Source organism: Madurella fahalii, assembly GCF_045866475.1.
Source record: "Madurella fahalii IFM 68171 DNA, scaffold_1, whole genome shotgun sequence".
NCBI lineage: Eukaryota > Fungi > Ascomycota > Sordariomycetes > Sordariales > Madurella > Madurella fahalii.
In genome coordinates, this window is record NW_027263971.1 from 3,381,831 (window position 1) to 3,402,107 (window position 20,277).

General features: G+C 57.2%; 4 protein-coding genes across 4 annotated transcripts; 1 reads left to right on the forward strand and 3 right to left on the reverse strand.

The window, feature by feature from the left end:
• Positions 1-2,854: 2,854 nt before the first annotated feature.
• On the forward strand, positions 2,855-6,445 carry MFIFM68171_01053 (uncharacterized protein; the record flags this gene model as incomplete). The annotated part of the gene is made up of 6 exons (XM_071056475.1): positions 2,855-3,035; positions 3,142-3,296; positions 3,360-3,453; positions 3,515-3,743; positions 3,801-6,229; positions 6,333-6,445. 6 exons carry the CDS (start codon positions 2,855-2,857, stop codon positions 6,443-6,445), a joined length of 3,201 nt encoding a protein of 1,066 aa, XP_070912576.1.
• A 1,204-nt stretch (positions 6,446-7,649) lies between these two features.
• On the reverse strand, positions 7,650-9,150 carry MTM1 (Carrier protein, mitochondrial; the record flags this gene model as incomplete). The annotated part of the gene is made up of 2 exons (XM_071056476.1): positions 7,650-8,929; positions 8,994-9,150. 2 exons carry the CDS (start codon positions 9,148-9,150, stop codon positions 7,650-7,652), a joined length of 1,437 nt encoding a protein of 478 aa, XP_070912577.1.
• A 1,390-nt stretch (positions 9,151-10,540) lies between these two features.
• MFIFM68171_01055 (uncharacterized protein) lies at positions 10,541-14,537 on the reverse strand (the record flags this gene model as incomplete). Its single annotated transcript, XM_071056477.1, has 3 exons — positions 10,541-12,292; positions 12,349-14,286; positions 14,403-14,537. 3 exons carry the CDS (start codon positions 14,535-14,537, stop codon positions 10,541-10,543), a joined length of 3,825 nt encoding a protein of 1,274 aa, XP_070912578.1.
• Positions 14,538-17,548: 3,011 nt separating this feature from the next.
• On the reverse strand, positions 17,549-19,468 carry MFIFM68171_01056 (uncharacterized protein; the record flags this gene model as incomplete). The annotated part of the gene is made up of 1 exon (XM_071056478.1): positions 17,549-19,468. One exon carries the CDS (start codon positions 19,466-19,468, stop codon positions 17,549-17,551), a length of 1,920 nt encoding a protein of 639 aa, XP_070912579.1.
• Between the last annotated feature and the right edge of the window lie 809 nt (positions 19,469-20,277).

Genomic DNA, 20,277 nt, shown 5'->3' on the forward strand with positions numbered 1-20,277 from the left:
AGTGAGGCGTGGCATGCTTCTAAGAGGGATGTCCGAGATACCGTCTAAGATCCTGGTCTCCGCTAAAGGATTACCCCGGGACTGGGACCATGGCCGGGAAATAAACCCAAGTTCCGTGGTTTTGCTGCGGACGGGGGCCGCACAGAACAGTCCAGGCCCGGTTAGTGTCTTGTTTGCTGCTACACCCTCCATAGTCTTCACAACATAGATAAGATACGAGTAGTGCACGAGATTGAGTCCCGTCGTCCCTAGGAGGCGGTCCGAGTCATCTTCCATGGTCGGGCGTTCCCGATAATCTGCACCAAATGAGGGTTTCCGCTTTTTAAGCACCGAAGAGAAAACGTGGGAGTGGTTAGTGATTAAGGTCTATCTAGACCTTTGTCTCAGACCTGCATCCCGTCCGAGTCATGTGCTTGACTGGCCATCCATTGGAAGCGTGAACTGGGTCAGGGTAGCTCTTCCTGTGACAACGAAATTTCGGAGCCGGTGAGTGCAGTCATTGTTTCAGGACGTTGTGAGCTCCACAGGAGGGGACCCGACGGTTGTGAAGTCCGAGTAAAAATGACATCACCGCGGCAGCTTCTGCAGTGGGCCATGGAATCATGATCGCCGAGATCCGAGCTTTTAGGAAGAGAACCTGAATGTTCAGAGGTTGAAGTTGGAACCAATACGTAGGGCTAGCAGGTGAGAAAAAGCCGACCTTCCACGCAGCTTATGAAAAAGAAATTTTTTTAAAAAAAAAAAAATAAAAGAGGTAAAAAAGAGTGAAGACTCCCAGAACGGAAAGTGGCCCGCCTGAGGACGAGTGTTGATTGGATGAGGACATGTTGGGGGATGATCAAGGGTCATGCTTTGCGACACCCGGATGTGGCCCTATTTATGCTGGAATCTCTCCCGTGACAGAAAACGGACGGGAAGATACAGAACTGGCTCGAACTGGGACGGCTCCTACACGTAAGTATTGGCTTCGATTAGGGCAAGATGGCAGAACCGTCACGAACCGTCACGAAACTAAACGGTAACCACGATTGGAAGTTTGGATTTGTTCGAGGCCCCGCGCAGAGTTGCATTGGCACATCCAGGTTCTCTGTGTGGTGCGAGTTTTGGTGCCGTGACTGACAGCATGCAGGTCCAAGGTCCCATCATCAATGCAGGGAGTCTCCAGTCGTCACACGGAAATCCTCTGGTGGAACAGATTTTTCGGGGCGGAGGGCAGGCTACTCTGGAGGCAGTCAGTAGCCGCGTCTCCATGAAATGCGTTCACGGCTGGTTGGCTGCCCAAAGCTGGCGCCATGCCGGTGATGGTGCTGAGGTTGACGGTGCTTCCTTTGCTCCGCACTTTCATGACGCGCCATGCCAGCTCAGACCTTTCGCGTGGGGAGCACTCTCCAGACATGGTTGGCCAATCGACGACCAATAACCCAACTGATTGGCTTCGCGTGGTCGTTGACCGTCTTTGGCCCCAAATGATGGAGTGAGTTGGCAGTGCGTTTGACCAGATCATGCATGCGAGAACACAACACCGCATTGGGCTGCCACGAACTGCGAAGCGGGGGCACTGCGATTACAGAGCCCGTGGGATGGTGCCGAGGGGCAGTTTCCGTGGGGCGACGCCGGGAGTGGCTTTCGCGAAAATTAGCTGCTGCAGGTCGGTGTCTTGGTGCGACGTGCAGCGCGCCCAAATGCCGTTGCCGAATTGTCTGAAGCAGTGTGGCCGACTCCCGAAATCCAAGCGAATGTGCGGCGCTGCGCGAGAACATTGTGGGCATCGGATTCGCAACGAAGCAGGGCGCAGGAGCCGGGCATTAATACCCTCCTCGCGCCCGGGCATTGGTAGTTGTTGGAGCAAGGATAATAATGATGGACGTGGGGCACAGGATTAGAGAATCGTTAGATCTCAGAGCCTGTGGAGCGTGCGCGAAACGAAGATGGGCATCCAGGGGACTACAAGAGCAGGACAGAACCCTGATGTCTGTCCTCTTGTCCTCCCGTCCTCCACTCCAGGCCGTTTGTCAGGCCGAAACTCTAGAGCTCTATGCAGCCGTAAAAAGATCAGAGCATTGAGGCGCTAAGTGTCCCAATTTTATCAAGGCGGGAAGAAAAAAAAGAAAAGTATCACGACCGATCCCGGGAGCGAGCGGCGTTGGGTCCCAAGACAACCCTTCATTTAAATGATAAAGGGCATATGAGCCGTGTGTTCACCCAATGTGATGTTCCCGAAATGGGCTGCTTTGTCGCAGAACCTAATCCTATTTCAGCCTGACATTTAAGACAGAGGTAGCTTTTTGCGGCTAGCCCCAGCCAAACGATACTCGACCTTGAATTTGGAGGCGGTTCCGGCCAGCACAGGCCCGGCAGAGCAATTTCCTGGGGCTCAACTTGGATGTGATCGCAAGCCCCTGAAGAGCTTCTCGATACCCGCCGTTGCGGACGCAGTGCATCTTTCTTCCTTTTTCTCATTCTTCTTCATTTTCCCCATTCTCCCCATTCTCGCCCTTCTCGCGGCACCGCGCTTGTTGTTCTTCGATACCCTCGGGCACCTTTTCCGTCTTTGGGGCCGTTGCCTCTCCCGTCCCCATTTAGTGTTAAACCTTACAGGGGCCAGCGTGCCAAATCGACGCTATTACACAAGACCAATCGTTACCAGAGCCGGACTTCAGCTCGCCGGCCAAAATATTTCTTTTTTTCTCTCTTCTGTTATTAACTCGAGCCATCGCATGGTCGCGACCCATACTTATACCACACCGGCACAACGACCACGGCTGCTCAACCTTCCGTAGCCCACCCCCGTCGTTGAGCATTCTGACTGGCATTCCCACCGCCCCGATTCCAAAGACAAGTCTGCCGAGCCACAATGCCGGGCATCTTCTCCCGCCTCAAGGGCCGGGACAAGTCGAAGAAAGGCCAACTCGACGAACTCGCCAACCAGCAGCCACAAAAGCCGCGGTGGGATGACGCGTGGACGCGCAAGACAGTCGAGCCCGAAGAGGTGCAAGAGCTGATTCGGTTCTGCACAGAGGAGCTCAAGGCCCGAGGTATGACATCAATCTCGACGCGGCTGCGCCTATCCTCCACATGAAGTGGCACCCCGTGCGGCCTTGTGCCACAGCAGTTTGTTTGCGCTAACGATCTCCCCTCCAGCTCTCGACCTCCCCTTCTTGCTGCTTCCTTTTCGCCCGACATCTGATCCCAGCGCCGTGCGTACCTTTGTGCGCCACTTCTTCGACGGCAAAGATGGCGGTCAACTGCTCCGTGGAGAGGCCTTGGCCCAGGAACTACGGATGACGGAGCCAATGGTACGATTGCGATGCAGCTCTGCGCCCTGCGTATCGAATTCGAGGTGCTGATTGGTGGTACAGGTTCTTTCGGGCGTAGTAAAATGGTGCTGGAGCAGACTGCAGAACGGCGTGGTTGGCTGGGATTCATACGAGCTCTTCAAGGTCGGAGAGCAAGGTATGCAGAGAACTTTGTCTGGCGGAAAGTGCGTGGGAATGGAGCTGACCCGCGGTTCCAGATTCCAACATGGCTAGAGACTCGTTCAAGACGTTCATCCCACTTAGCGTCGACAACAACGCTCGGGCAAAGATCATCTTCGACTTCTTCGACCTGCTCGCCGCAATCGCGGCCCACAGCAAGTCGAACGGGTTTGGCGGGCGTAAACTTTCGCGCATGGCGGCATGGTGGGCGTTTGAATGCGTCGACAATGGCAATGGATTCGAAGGCGGGTACAAAGCGTGGCTCAGGTAGGCTCCCTTCCTTGTCTTGCGGGATGCCATAATTCGCTAACAGATATTGGGCAGCGCCGCCGATGCCACGAGTCATTTGTTCTTTGCATATCTCCGATCTCTTGCCCCGGAGCCAACACGCGGCGGAATTTCGCTCCTGCCCATGTCTCTTCTAAAGCTACTCCAGGAGACCGAGTACCCACCCCAGCGGCCTGCCCTCATGCAGTCGTCAACCTACAGGGTTGCCATGATCGTCGATACTGTGTCGCCGACTCCGTTTGCCTTGCTACGACGGGCCAACCACTTCCAATACCGTGAGGACGACAAGGCACTCAAAGAATGGTCCGAGTACGAGGACCCCATACAGGCTCTAACGGAAGAGTGTCGCAGAGTCCTTAGGGCGATATCTGCCGCAAACCAGTCACAAGCAGTTTCCAGTTCAAAGCATTCCACGAGCCTCCGCGATGCGTCATGGTCTAGGTTCGAAGATATCGGTTTTGCAAGCGCCCTTGAAGAGGAGGACATTGAAGAAGACTCGGCGCTTGCCGTGCGGCGACGGCAACAGGGGTTGAGAAGTATGCCCACGTCGGGAAATGGCGACCTGGGCCGGCCGACCACGCCGTCATGGGCGGATTTCCTGTCGTCGGGCTTTGTGGACGAGCGAGGTACATCGAATCTTTTGTTGCCACCAGACAAGGTTCTCCCTCCAATCGAGACGGCCGTTCGACAGCGAAGCTCGCAGTCGCACAGGCCCAGACTCGAGCACGAACTTCAACTCGAACCTGGCGAGCTAGCAAGCATCGTTCGCTTCGATCTTGACGACGCCTTCTGGTGGGTCTGGATGGCCAGTTTGGCGCCCGAAGAGACGCCAGAGAGGAAGTCAGCATTTGGGCGGTGCGCCGTGATCGAGACGATTATCCGGACAGGCCGTTGGCTAGTCATGGAGGAGCTTGTCAAAGGAGCAGCCCCTGATCCCGAGGATGGCGCGTACATCGCCGAGAAGAAAGGCTTCTTCAGCTGGACTCGGCGGGGAAAGAGCAGCATCAATAGGAGAAAGTCGACCGGCAAGCATGTCCTTAGCAAGGGCGATGGCCGCCTGAAGCCAAGCGGCGCCATCAGTCAAAGCAAGACAAGCATCGGACCCGACCAGCAAGCCAAGATCCAGGCCGCCGCTTTGCAGCTCCAGATGCAAGAGCAGCAAAAGACGCAGCAACAGACGCAGGAGCGGCGGGGGAGGAAAGATCCCGACTGGCTAGCGGAGAAGACCAACAGCGTTCTCACCCTTCAGCCGAGCATTCTCAGCGAAGCATCCCCGGCGGTCAAGTGGGCCAACAAATACGACAAGGAGGCGATTAGAGAGGCCTACCTTGCCGATGCGAGCGCTGGCCGCGGTCAAACGAGCGCTCCGCCACATACGAATGGGCACGCTACGCCCGTCCCACCCGAGGATGAACACCGACCAGAACTGCCGCCCAAAATGCCATCATCACCGACTGGGCGGCCCGGACCCATCCAGGTGCCCCCTTCATCGTCAGTTCCCCACCGTGACGAAACACCGACCCCGAAGACGCCACAGCGGACCGAGAAGAAGCTGGAGGCGCCGAAAGACGTACATCCAGCTGAAAGGTTGTCGGAAACGGGCCGTAACTCACCGTTGCCGCCGCCGAAGGACCCGGTGAGCGTGGACTTGGCACGGGAGCAGATGGTCTCGCCCGAGCCCGACATGAGCCCGGAGAGCAAGAAGCAGAAGAAGCTTCACAAGGATATGATCAAGACTGGAGGCGGTGGCGGCTTGAGGAAGCTGTTCAGCCGTAAGAACAGGCAGTCGAAGGTCCCCGAGAACGCGCCGGAGCAACTCAGCACCATACTCGCTTCCGAAGAACAATCCCCTGCGCCTACTCCCGCTCCACCAGCTGTTCCTGAGAAAGCCGCTCAGCGAGAAGAGCCCACGCCTCCGGCGGCGAAAGAGGAGAGCGCTGCCCCACAGTCTCCTCAGGCAGCCCCGGCTCGGGAGACGGTTCCTGTTTCTCCAGTTTCCTCCGTATCCCCTGTGTCGCCCGTTTCTCCTCCTGTCCGGGCGGCGGCGCCTGCTCCTCCGGCCCAGTCCGAACCAGCCCCTCAGCCGTCCGCGCGTGCGGATGATGCGGGGGCGGCAAAACCCGAATCCACTCGTTTCGACCAAGGGCCGCTCCTCGATCAGCCGGCGTTCGTCCCCGAGGATGATACAGATGACGACGCGGTGCCGCCCCCTATTGCGAGGCACTCGCCCTCCAGCCGCTCCCCGGTCCCCTCGCCCGCCGTGCAGAAGCCCGAGGAAAAGGAGGCGGCACCTCCCCCGGCACCGATTACTCGTAGGGTCGACCCACAACTTGAAGACCGCTGGGCACAGATCCGCAAGAATGCCGCAGAGCGAGCGGCCCAACGGCAGACTGCCGTGGCGGAGCCGAGGACCTCAGGAAGTTTGACAAAGAGCGGCGATCTTGATGACGATACTAGTGAAGAGAGTAAGTAGAATTCTGTTTCTTTTTTTTTTTTTTTTTTCCGACCTTTTCTTTCCCCCTTGAATCCATAACGACACGGTTAAGTCCGAGCTAACATGCTTCTTAGCTATTGAATCTCGCGTTGCTCGCATCAAGGCTAGAGTCGCGGAGCTGACAGGTGGTGCTGAGGGCATGGGAGGGCCTGGTGCTCGCGGGCCACCCCCGCCCATCCGTCGTTAGTTGCTATGCAGTTGCGCCCTGCTGTGGTCCCGACGGCGCTGGACATCGCCTGTGGATTCAGAAGAAACCGAGATTGAAACCAACAACGGAAAAGGAAAAACCGAACACTTTCACCCCAACTGCGATATCCGATCGGCTTTTTTTTTCTTTGCTTTCTCTGCGGCGGGGCACACACATACCGGCGCCCCTTTTTATATCTCGATGGCTTCAAGACTCGCAGTCGGCACTCGTAATATACCAATCATCCTCCGGTTTCATTACCTTCTCTCGACCCAGCCGACATGTATTGCGAGTATTGTCACGCTGCGCTTTTGCAGGTATCCCCTGCCTCACTCGTAACGTTGTCTTATTTCACTTTTTCTTTTTGGGCTCCCGCCCGATGATACCACTAGAAAAGGTTGCGGATTAGCCGAATATCACAATGAAATATCTCTTTTCTTGGTTATCACATTGTGGTGTCTCTCGTGGCGTGGTTGTGCGTGCTGCTGTCTGCTTCTCGAGGCGATATCGTCCGTTCAGAGTGGCTCCCTCAAGCTACGGTTCTTTGAAGGCGTTATGCCGGACTGTAAAGTCCTTCTAAATATAATCGTAGAGCGATTAGGCCGTTGTCGGGACTGGGAGATAGATTGAGTCTCTTTGTACGCTACAGTCCGGAACGGCACGCTTGTCAAACCCCCAACATGGTCATACACCCAAATCAAGCAGTTGACTTTGCGGACCATAACATGACACGCCCTCGTCAGCGCACAGCCGCACCGAGTAATACGCAGAGTGAGGTTCAAGTGGAAAGATATTTATATTCCGTATGCGACGTCATTCACACCGATACTAACACTCCGTTCTTTACACACCTCCGACGCCCTGCGCCACAGCACTCCCAATGTAATTAATTACTGTACAAGTGATTTTTGTACAAAATTCTAAGCGAAAAGAAAGGTGAATGATACTGAGCACCATTCTCCTGTTCTGAGTCGGGAGGTGTCTCGAGGAAAGAAATCGCACCGCCCGAAGAAATGCAACTAAGCCATCCACGCCGGCGCGCCCTTCCCATCCGGTCTAGGAAAAGAAAAAAAACGCCGAACATGCTGCTGAGAAACGGGACGGAACCAACCAGCCAACCAACACGGTATAATGCATGGATGCAAGTAGAAAAGAGAAGAAAGGGGAAAGCAGGGGAAAACGAAAAAGAGAAAAACACTCCCCCTCATAGCTCATGCGGATGTTGATGCTGATGTTGATGCTCCCTCAACAGCGCCCGCTCATTCACGCCCCTGAACACTCTCTTCCCAACCTCGTAACTGCTGATCATGATGGCGCACGCCGGAGCAACCCTCAGGGTGCGGGGGATCCAGCCTCTGAACAGGCCCGGTATGCCCTCGGTGCGGAAGATATGCCACAGAAGACGAGCCATATTCTTCTCCTCGGCCGCGGCAGTCACGGCAGCCTTCTCAGCTGCGGCCGCCGCCGCCGTCGCTGAAGAAGAAGAAGAAGAGGAAGAAGAATCCCGGAACACCTGCGTCCTGGTCTTGCCCACGTCAAACGGCATGGTCACGAGGCTGGCGAACCCGCCCGACGCCGCGCCGGCAATGAAGCTGTCGGTGAAGGTGTCGGCGTGGTTCTCCCTGCTCTGGGACCTGCGGCGGGCGCGGGCCCTACTCCGGCCGCTAGCGCCCTCGGCCTCCAGGTCCAAACTCCTGCCCCTCGCGTGCTCGCGCGCGTCCGTCAGCCGCCCCCGGATCGTCTCGTACCCCCACCAGTACATCCCACTGAACGGCACGTCGCGCCACAGCGTCAGCGTCAGCCCCCTCCACAGCGACCGGTACCCGTGCACCCGGACCATGTCCTTGACGCCGCGGAACGTCTGGGCCAGGTGGCCCGGCCCCTGCGCGGCCTGCAGCCGCGTGCGGAACAGCTCGATGGGGGACACGGCCGTGGCGGCGAGCACGCGGGCGACGGACCCGGCCACGAGCGGGGCGTACTCGTCGCGGACGCGCTTGATGGGCGAGGCGCGGTTGTAGCGCAGCCAGTCGTAACCGGTGAAGTAGATGATGTTGGCGGGGATGGCCATGATCAGCGTCGGGGACAGCCCGCGCCAGAGCGTGAGCAAGCCCTCGTTGCGGGCGATCTTGCGCAGGCCGTCGAGCGTCGAGTTGAAGGTGCGCTGCTGGGTCTGCTCGACCGCGCACGCGATGCCCGTGGTCGCCGTCGCCGAGGGGTTACCGAGCGTGCTGTTGGTGAGGAGGGTGGTGGTGGTGTTGCCGCCGATGCTGGCGACGGGGAGGCGCGGGCCGACGACGCATACGTCTGAGGTGTTGTTCATGAAGAAGACCTCGCGGCAGCAGGCTGTTACGCCGAGGTTCGAGGGGCGGAAGGCGTTCGGTGTGGACAAGGGGAGTTTGGAGAGGTCGGCGGTGACGGTAGGTGAGTGCTGCGGCATGAGGCTTTGGGATTGCCATCGGACGCGGACAACATCGAGGGGGGTAGCTGCGGGGCTCAAAGTTAGATTTGGATGAGGGGGTTACGCGCGGAAGTGCTTTTGTGGACATACCTAATAGACCGGTCAACAAGCTACCCGATGTCGCCGAGAGCATCTTTTGCACGGCCGTGATCTCGACCGGGTCGGCCGAGGGGTCGTCATGGTGGTCTATTCGGTCATGGCCTTGGCCGACGCCGGCTGTGTGCGCATTCTGAGTGAATGAAGCCATCTAGATGTTTGTGTTCTAGAGAGATCCTTCTCTCATGACCGATCGCCGGTGGCCCCGGGTCTCACGCGGAGGCGAATGCCCCTCGTTCGCGGAAGCCCCGGAGGTTAGCGCCGCGGCCCTTGGCGATCCAGTCCACACCAGAAGTGTGGGACTGGAAGCTGTTCGCGGCCCGTTCCTTGTCGGTGGAGAGGACCGTCGAGAGAAGAGCTGGTTTTGAGGGCTAAATTGACGTTTTGCTGGTCGATAATAGTTGAAGCGGATGGGGTGCGCGAGGCGGGCGAAAATTAGATATTGACGATGCTTCGCCGGACCGGAGGTGTGCTCCCCAATTGGCGGCGACGGCAAAAAGTTCAAAAAGCTCGGCGTCATCGAAAGAAGATTCTCGACCAACCCTGACCCGCGGATCCAGCTCCAAAAAGTGGGGAAGCCGGAGGCGAACCATCGAGCGGGCGGGCCGAAAGGGCCAAGCTCCGCGTTTTGCCGAGTGACGTGATCGATAGATAACAGTTGGGTTATCTTATCTTATCGTCACGTGCCGCCACTGGAGAAGTGGTCAAAGCTCCTTTCCTCGCGTGTAAGTGATAAGAAAGGATCAGATAAGCAGCAATTCCCGACCAAGACAGTGCATCAGCAACTGCCGGACCGTTGTCTGGGGTATCGCTCCAAGACCAATATATTGACGCTGAATCCCAAGACCTCAATAAATCCCGCTTCTCTGCCATATAAGCTTCCGCCCCGCGTCGACCGCGTAAGCATCATCAATCTCTGCGCTTAGCTTCAAGGCTATGCAGCGATGGCCGACTCCGGTAGTAGCTGTTAATTAAAAGCGAGCCGAATTCCGAAGATGGCCTGAGCTACTTCAGTAGTTCGGTACGTGATCACAACGCATCGACATTCGAACGGAGTTCGTGAGCCGATCACATTGGCAGATACCGGGCGAGGGTCAACCGTGCACAGTTTCTTCGGTGCGTATTCAGTCGTCTCTATCGTAGGCACATAGAGTGCCGCCCTTGTTGCCTAGACACAAAATGTTTATCCTCACATCTACTCAGTTCACCCCACCGCATTGAATATCCGTACAGTACACTACCAAACAGTCAAGGAACGGGAAGGACAGGCTTTTCCTCCTCATATTTCCGCACCATACTATGCTGCAAACAAATGAAAAGATGGCACGACTATGCTGTGTGTAGATGTATCATGGGTAGAAACGTGCAAATGGCTGTCTGGTGAAGAAAATCAAGTGAAATGTCCCAACTGCCATGTATACCATGGGGTTCGAGACCACGAGAAACATCTTCTCAAAGAAACAAGGGGATGGCAAGAAATGCGCGCAACAAAGGAAAATCCAGTGCACTCCTCCTCTCGTCTTGGAACCGAGAACCCACCGTCAGTGCAACTTCTCCTTCAGATACACGACCGCCGCATAGCCAGCACAACAGTTCCGGCTCATGTTGTGCTGGCACCAGGGGCACTTGACCATGGTCGTGATTGCACCCGAGATACCAAGGACCCTGTCCTCCACCACCGCGTCTGGCTTGGCCATGCACTCGTAGATCTTGGACGGCATGTCGTGGTAGAACTTGCAACTGCAGCACTCGACAAACATCTTGGCTATGGGGGCCATGCGTGTCTCTGCCGCTGTGGCTGGAGGTCGGACAGAGATGCCGGCCTGCAATTGCATGTGTTTGGGCAGTGCCGAGAGAACATGAGGCCTGGCGACTGGCGACGCTGCCGAAGGAAGGTCGGGTGTGGGATTCTTTGGTTGTTTGAGGATTGACACTGGCGCGGTGACAGGCGGCCGACCGGCCGGGGTAGATGTCCTAGACGGTGTTGTCGATGTTGATGGCCGAGCCGGTGCTGATTGCGTTCTAGGCTGCGCCGGAGGGTTCGAAGCCGCCTGGTGCACAGGACTAGGCAGCGAGATAGGGGACGGCGGCCCGGCTGATCTTGGGATGTCGTGGAAAGCGCCTTGATCTTTGACTTGCTCCGGAAAATCCACGACATAGGGGTTGCCAGGAATCTGGAAGTCGGCAGGGAAAGATGGACTTGCACCGGGTGACCTAGAACTGGAAGAAGGCGCAGTCGAGCTTGTCGAGGATATTGAGCTGGACGTCCAGTTACGGTGCAGATGACCAGGAACGGCCTGAGCAGCGGTGTCGCGGCGTGGTGCAGTCTGCTGAGCCTCTTCTTCCTTGGCCCGCTCTGAGCCCCCTTCAATGCCCGGTTCCCGTGACTTGATATGTTTTTGCTGGTGTTTTCTCTTTTGCATTTCCACATTTGCCTCCCTCTTCTTGACGTCCACGGGTTCCGAGTACGCCGTTGGGCTGCTGAATGATCTCGGGTAAGGCAACTCCTCGGGATTCCTAGTACCCTCATTCGCATCGGGCCTCGTCGCTGGCCGCTCTTCCATCCTCTGGTCCTCGTCGGCAACTTCAGGCTTCCTGTGGCCCTTTCTCGGGTTCTCTTCTGACTGTTCAATTGGGAGAGAAGTCTCAACCGGGCTTCTTTTCGGACTGTTGACCATGACCGAACCCCGTTTCTTAGATCGCGGAGGAATCGTGATGGCAGGGTCAGGGCCGCGGTGGTTGAGGTCAGAGTTCGATCCTTGCTTGCGGAGCTCCGGCTGCTGCACTGATGCAGACACAGACTCAGGGGTCGATTGCTCCATCGCAGTGTTGTGGTTTGGCGGGTAGTCTAACACCACCTGGTTGGCAGTGCCCATGTTGTCAAAGTTTGCGACCGGCGCGGTGGGTGACTGCGCGTCCCCATCGATATCAATTGGTAGGGCCGTTCTACTCCATCGGTCCCCGTCCCCCATCTCGATGCTTTCACGCGCTTCCGTGTCGCCAATACGAGGGGTGCTTGACTTGCTAGAGTCGAAAGACTGGCGGAGCGTGCGTTCGTCATCCTGCAGGGCAAAGGGTTCCGAATCCTCTTTCACGGACTCGCCTGCAGCCAGAGGAATGTCCTTTGCTGACTGAGGCCGTGATGTGTCTGGGGTGGTCGTTGGCGACGGAAGTGGCGATCCGTCTTCATAGGCGGATGATGACGAAGAACCCTCGGATGCCCGGCAACCCCCCTGGGGCCCTGACTCCGTCGTCTTGGTCGGGGCGGACACTGGGTGTGTCGTTGTGGGATTCTGCGGCGTGTTAGTCCATATTCTCCGGGGAACGCAACGGCACCTGGGGAGTTTACCGGAGCGGCCTCTGGCGGTCGTTCGGGAGTTGCGCGATCCGTATCGCTCTCTGCGCGAATCGACGCACGAGAATGCATACGAGTCCGAAATGCAAAGTACGGCGGCATAGGCACGGATGGCTTGGGCTCATCCTGGTGCTTATGAGCGCCTCTGGACTTGTTTAAAGCGGCCTTTGCGGCGTCCTTTAGGCTCCGGCCCTTCTTGCTATGGTTGCTAGAAACGGAACCAGCAACGGAAGGGCCTCCGGAACTGGCGGAGCTTTGAGAAGTGGGTGGTCGTTCAAGCGCAGTCCAGCTCTCATCTAGCCCACGTGTGCTGCGCGAGCCGATTACATCTGCGGTTGATGGACGTTCGTCGGCATGCGTTTGGCGGGTGCCGTCTCGGCTCCTGGGTGATGCAGGCATATTTTCCGCTAATGCTGAGGTTTCAGGGCCGGAAGCAGAGTATGGGATCGCCTTGAAGGTGAAGTAGTCGCTCTGAGTGCCAGGCCGGCCGCTCTTGGAACCATCATCCCTCGTTGCCGAGGGCCCTTTCACGCCGGCGATCTTCATTGCCGCAGACTTGGCTTCTTGTGTCAGGGAAGGCCGCCTGGCATGTGAATCGGGATGAGTATTACTCCTCTTTGGAGGGTAATACGAGTTAGCGCTCCCAAGAAGCTGCTCGTCCGCAAGCGCGGCCATTGCCCGTTCCCTGCTCTGTGCCCTTTGGTAATGGACGTACCCCTCCCGGCGACCTCCGTCCACAATAGGGGGGCTCGTGGCCAACTCCTGGAAGCTGTTTGGACCTGTTGTCGATTGCACATCTCTGTGGTTCTTCTCGCCGTGTCCCCTGGCGGCTTTAGTTACCCCCTGCTGCGTACTGTTGCCCCGGTCGCGGCCAGAGGGCGACATGTGCCGCAACATCGGAGTCCTTGACGCCGAGGGAGGGCGTGCATCCCGTGGAGACCGCCCTTCGGATCTAGGAGGGAACGACGGGGATGACGGTTGGCTGAATGACGTTGGGCCCTCCGAAATGGATCTATGCAGGTCTTGCCTTGGAACCGGGCCGCTGTCACACATCAAATGATGGGGAATCGTGGGAGAGTACGGGTCTTGTGTAGCCGTCCGTGTCGCGAGATTTCCCTCCCGCTCCCGGTTCTGCTTCACGCCGCTTCCAAAGCGTCTAACGTTGGATCCCGAGTCGGATAGGACTTCGTGTACCCCCGGCCGATGCTGACGGCTTTGTTGTAGGTCGTCCGCAGAGGCGGCCCTCCCGATATCCTCCGGTCGAGGAACAGATTGGGAGCTCTGAAATAGATGCTGGCTCATGAGCATTGGGTCTGACATTGAGCGGTCTGCATTTGTCAAACCGCCAACTCTCGAGTCGCGACCAGCAGTGACTGGTGGAGCCGGAGCCGGCGCCGGTGGCAGCGGCGGCGGAGGATGCTTGATTAGCCTTGCAGTGCTCCGTTTCTTGGCTGCTTTCGCTTCCTTTTCTGCCTGCTCCTTCTCTCGCTTCCGGCGTTCGGCCTCCTGCTTTTTTTCCTTCTTCCTCTGCCCATAGCCCTCCCAGCTAGGCGACTGGCATATCGATGACTGTTCTGACATACCGTCGTTGTCGTCCTGATCGTCCTCGTCGCCTTCTGGTGCGAGGAACTTGACTTGCTTGTGGAATGTCTCGCTATTCGTGGGAGTTCCAATATCGTCATGCCTTTCACTCTCCCGCTCAACCTCCCCTTCGCTTGATGGATCCTGCCTCCCGTAGTCCGCGGGCTGGGGGATGGTGATGGATAGCGAAGGCAGGATAACGCTCCGTCGCGCAATCTTCAACATCAGGTAATTCTGCTCCGGAGAAAGGATGTCTGGGCGAGCAGGCCGAGGAGGAGGGCCGTCTTTCTGTTTGGCCGGGGATTGGGATGGCGGTAGAGCAAGTGGTTGGACGCCCCGCAATCGCTCCATCTGTTGGCATGCGAACGCAAGGTCAGAGACACACGTCGTGGTTGTGAGACATGTAGCAATCAAGACACGGACCAAGCCAGCAAGCGGTGAGACGAAAGAAAAGGGCGGTAACACACCTTGTACTTTTCCTCGAGCTCCAGCATGCGCTGGAAGCTGCTTGACTTGAGCAAGTCCTCGGTCCGCCGTTCGACTTCAGCCATGGCGGATTTGGGCAAGCCCCCAACGCCGTACGGAGAGAAGAGGATATCCATGACGGCGGGGAGCGAGGCCTAGATAAAGGACGACGCCTGCAACAGAGAAGAAGATGGCTAGGCGACTGAGCAAGCAGACGGGGGCTATTGTAGGAATCAAGTGGGTCGTCGCTTGCTGCGACGAGGATGTGCCATGAGGACAGGCGAGGACGGGTGGTTTACGGCAAGGTAAACGCTGTGAATGCGCCGCTTCTCTGCTCTCGATGCGAAATGATCAAGGTGACGGCGGGTGTGGGGGGGGGGGGTTGCGAGCGAGCTGTACCCGTGGTATGACCCTCCCGGGACAACTCTGGTGAATCCTGGACATAGCACTATGAGCTACCGCAAGTGAGGAATGAAATGTCTGAAATTTGGCGCGCGTAGCCGCAGCTGCTGGGTGAATGCACGGTGTCTGGGGCCACGGATAAAATGCCTTGTCTCCATCCAGCCTTCTTCCGGTGGCGAGCAGGCATGCAGAGTCACACACTCCTGGCTGGGAGCGACACGGTTATTACATTTGTCTTATCCCGCGGGAGGTGGGATTTGCGGGATGCATCTTCGCCGGAGACGGGGAGACGAGCAAGAAACGAAAGCGGGCTTCTTTTGCGCCCAACCCTGGCTGCTTGCGCAACCTGTTTTGATCCGGCGCCTCAGTGCAAGAGCACCTCATCTCTTGGGCCATCGGCGAGACACATGCCGCGCTGCATTGCCGTAGTTGCAGATGCGCAAAAAAAATAAAACGAGACACGCAAGGCAAGAGAAACAACCGTGATGCATGCCGAAACTTGTCCGGGAAAGGCAGTTGACTCTAGTCAACGTCGGGCTCCAGGGCAACACGAGAAGGCCCGTTGTAAGCACTGGTCATTGACCGCTTCAGTTCCCCGGCGTCTTGCAGCTCTGTGCTCAGATGAGTGGGTGATCACGTTGCGATTCCGTTCGGCTGCTGTACCACAAACCAAGCCCGCTGTTGAGGTGTTGGTGGTGATACAAGCCCAAACGGCAATCGCGTGGGCGGGGCAGGGAAAAAAGAACGAAAATGAATGGAGAGAAACCCGGGAAAGACCGTAAAAGTTGGAGGAACATCCCGATCCATCCAGTGCCACCTGGGGAACAGCCCTCCGTGGTCAGGTACCCTGCCTTACCCTACCTCCCTTTCCTGCTCTGTTGTGGGCAGACGTGCATCTTGGGGAAGATAGAGTACTGTACCGTACATACACCACACGAGGTACAGTACACACTTGGGAGAGTCACCATCGCTCGCCTGGACCCCTGCAGCAGATCCCACCCTAGCGGTTTTAGCGCCCTATCGAGGGCTGTGGGGTCGGCCTTGGCAGTCTTTCTCCTGACGCCCAAAGATCGTCTTGGAAAGCTGCAACACAAGCTTTCTTCGCCCCGCACCGATCGTCTTGCGCTGAGCTATCCAAGATTGCTACTCGAGCCACCGATCGGAAGCTCTAGAGCAGGCTAACGCTTTGCCGAGCGATGGTTGACCGAACTCGGCTCTGTGGCCAGACAACCCCTAGACGTGGCGCAGAAATACGGGCCGCTCACTGGAGGCGGTTCCCCCAAGTCCAGCCTCACATCTATACGACCGGGGGAAATATGCTTCTGCAAAGGCGAACTGCGCCTGTGCCGAGCTACTGCGGCGCGAGGCAATAGCGGGCTTTCGCGAGATGAAAATTGCTTTGCGGATACGCTTGTCTTACGCCAGAAGCATGCTACAGCGGGCGTTACCGTCCTCGTTACGACTTGCGCCCGACAGGTGACACCTTTCACGGAGCAGCAGCGCCTTCGCCGAACTCAGCTGCAGAAGCATAGCATCCAGGTGGATAGGTACCCCCTGCCCAAGTTACTTCTAGTTTATTCTAGCTCCTAACGCGCTTTTAATACCCGGTCTGGCCCATGTGCGGCCCATCTTCTCCTCGACAGGTCAGATACCGTACATCCACCATGGCATGCCCGGCCGGAAAAGGGGGGGTGTGGATTCCCGGATATGGCGCCATCCAACCTGCTGCATAACAGCTCCCGATCGATTCCACTCGGCCTCAGCTCTTGGGCGGCGATACGACCTCAGGGCGTTCGTGATCTGCCGCATCGTGCGGTCGGTGTTGCATGCGACCCTGGAAACGACACCCCCCTGGCTAGGCGGCTCTTGGTGTTGCTTGTTTGCGCTTGTCTCTTCGGAACGGGGCTGGGCAAGGTCTCGGCGGATCTGGGCAAGCGCTCAACTGGGGCTCGGTGCCTTGCGCGCGCGCAGCTCACCAATACCACTCTGCCATGCATGCACACTCAAGGTATCCTCCATGGCTCGGAATTTTGCCACGAGTTGCCGAAGCTGCCTCGCTCGTCGGCTTTCCTGGTCAAGGAAGGTTCGACGATATTATCCAGCCAATTTTCCCAGCACGCGACGGACAAACTCCCCGCCCCAACCAGCATCCCGGCCCCCGGAATGGTGGTCTCGTCCCGCCCAAAAGAAATGCTGATAAATTGAGCATTACGCGTTCGTCCTCAGCTCCTGCTCTCTTCCCGCCCCCGTCTCTCTTCTCGCTTGTCATTTCCTTCCTCTCCCCATGATCTGCCGCCGAACATGAGGGACGGGATCCAACCACTATTGGCTCCGCCGCTGTGCTCCGACCCCGTGGGGAATACCTGCACTACTATTCTTGACTTAACTGGGCCAGTTAATATCAGCGGGTCAGCCGGCAGTCGGCAAGCAGGCGTGGGAGCAAAGCGTCTCCTTTTGTTCTGCCTGTTTGGTGGCCTCTTAGAGCCGGGTCATTTCCGTCTGAAAGGGTATCCCATTATATGCCGGATCGACGCACTACACACGTTGATCACGATGATTACATAGCGATGACTTGCCCAACTCGAGGCCCGAATACAACGTCAAGGGCACGCCGAAGCGCACAGGGTCCGATGTCGCCCGAGATGTCCGGCGCTGGCGGCGCGCCTGCCGCTCAGAAGGCTGCCCAGGGACATTCAGGCTAGTCATCGGCAAACCGGGGATCGACGGACAAGGCCAGGAAACCCGTTCAGACGATGGCACACTGCCGACCATTCATGTCGGGCACCCAGCCATTTTGTCTCCTATACCGATCCACGGAATCACAGTCCGGGGATTGGTGACACCAGATCTCATTCCCAACACCCCAGTTCATCAGGCCTCTCATCGGTCTCCCGGATGCGTCCAACGGCACGGCAGCATCCTTGTTTTTCCACCAGAGCCTGCTTCTAAGCCGCAACGAGAACTCATTGGGGATTTTTAGCCGGGCGGCGACCCATTTGTCGTCAGGCCGGTGATCAGACAAAACCTTGGTTTCGGAGTCGGCGCGGGTCAACAGTCGCTCGTCGGCCCAAGCCGCGGTAAACCCGGTTTGATGCGGCGGCAGGGTGACCTTCAAGAACTCAAGTGCCGAATGAACTGTAAGGTACATTGCGCGCTTAGGATTCACGATCGTCTTCATGAGCAACGACATCCAATTTGGATAAAGCACCGCAAAGTCGGTCTGCGATAGGTGTGTCGATCCCCTAATCGTCGTCATCCAGCAGAGCGTTCCCGCCGCCCGAGCCTCGTCGCATATTTGCTCGACCCGGTCAAAATTTTCCGTCCAATGCATAAAGGCCTCGCTTCCGATGGACAGTACCGGCTTCTGTACCGAGGTATGGTCGGTACGTTCCGGGGTTGCGGGGCCCCACGGGTCAAGCAGGATGCCCTGCTTGATCCACGTGAACCTCTCGGACAACCTGAGCGCCTGCACTGCCGTCGCGCCGCCGAAGGAATGGCCCATCATCGTCACCTCGGCCAAGTCAAGCCGCCCTCTCCAGTCTCGCCAGTCGATGCCCTCAAGGCCTATCGAACTGGAACCGACGTTGCCACCATGACGCAGGTTGAGCTGGTGCACCTGGTCTCCCTTCCCGCTGTCTATCAGGCTTAGAACGTAAAACGCTTCCTCCACCTCGGCTAGCCTCATCTCGATCTGTGCCCCACGCAGCTCCCTGTCGACTCCGCGGGTATTGTTAGGGGACGTGTCCTGGGCATTGCCCTTTGGGAAAAGATAGTCGACCATGTAGTATGGCTTTGTTCTTGCTCCATCCCGCCGCGTAGGCGCTCTCATTTCGTTCTCGGGTGGTCCTGCTGTCCGGTCTAGACCTTGGCTGTCTAGGTCGGACTGTCCCCCGATCTTCTCGCTATTGACAAAAGTCCTTGCTCCGCTGCCGTCGCGGTGCTCCATGGCGACCACGACAAGCCCGAAGCTAGCGAGCTCCCCGCAGATGGAGCTGTACATTGTTCGTGAGCCGCCTAGGCCGTGGCTGAAGATGACCACGGGAAAGCGTGGTTTGCTATTGTTTGGCTCAGTTCCGTCCGTTGGCGTGGTCGTCGTCTCGTCCTTCCTTCTCCGTCGCGGGGAGGTTTGGTTACTGTTGTCAGATGTTGGCGGTGGCCACCGCCCGGACAGCTTGGCGTTGCGGTAGGCGGGCAGTTTGGTGAACATGCTCGTCAGCGCCACGTAGGCTGTCACGGGCAGGTGGGGGACGTGGAAGAATTTGGCGTAGCCCTTGCAAGTTGAGCCCCGGGGCCGTGGGAGCCAGGGGGGGCGGGATAGTTGGCCGTTCGTCCGAGTCAAGCTTCTGCAACGCTGGCTGCTCTCCCAACAACTCTGTCGTGACTCCGCGCCGCGATCTTGGCTTTCCCCTTTGTTCTCTTTCCTTCGCTGCTGCTCGAGGTCGCAAGGGTAGTACACGGCAAAGAGCACCGTGTCGAGCTTGAGCGCGTACTCATTGTTGCGCTTGATGTGGGAGAAGTGCCGGGGTTCGCGGGCGGGCAGCTCAATCTCGAGAAAGCCGACGTTGTACGGGCCGCTGTAAGGGGGGAGTGAGTGGAGGAGGCGCTCGCGCAAGGTTTTAGTTGGCGGAGGGGCGGGCCCCGGTGTAGGAGGTGTGGCTTGTGGCATCTTGGACTGTCGGAAGCAAAACCGGACAAAACAGAAAACGAGAAAGAAAACAACGCTGCTGTTGTTGTTTAAGGCGTTGATTGGAATAAGCAGGACTGTGGGAAAGATACGTGTGATGGTCATGGAAGACGGCCATAGAGGCACCGAGTTAAAAGATGGTAAGTATCCTCAGGGTTGTTGGTGCGTGTAAGTCAACGTTGGCTCTCAAGGCGCAATTCGAGAAAGAAAGGCATCAATGGCTTTGTGTAATCAAGGCAGTGGTGAGACTGGTATGAAAACAAAGGTAAGACAATCTGATGAAATCCAACTATCTATCCAACCAGACCATCTCATGTTTTGTCGTCTCTTCGTAACTGGACCCTGTGAGATTCAGGAACCGATGATGTCATGTGGGGTATGTCGATCCTGCCCCTAACTTCGTTAATGCGACAACAAGGATTCATGGGTTTACACTCTAACCAAAGACCAATGGGCAAAAAGCACGGATAGATTCTTTTCGGTATTGTGCGTGTATCAAAGACAAAAGGTCAGACAGAAAGTTTTGGATAACCGATGATGTTAGGAGTCTGTGACGAATACAATCTGAGGCCCTTGCACGGTGCTTCCCGACATCGAGCCCCTGAGATCGGAGTTAAGCATTACCTAAACCAGATCCAGGGGCAAAACATTGTTAGGACCGGAGATAGACGGTTTTAAAGAGCGGACAGGGGGGTCCAGTAGGTAGCGTGCCAAGCTCGGGGCGCTTGCCGGTAGCGAGGCACTCCATTCCCTAAGTGCTCACGGTAGGAGGTTGAGAGTTGGTGTTTGAA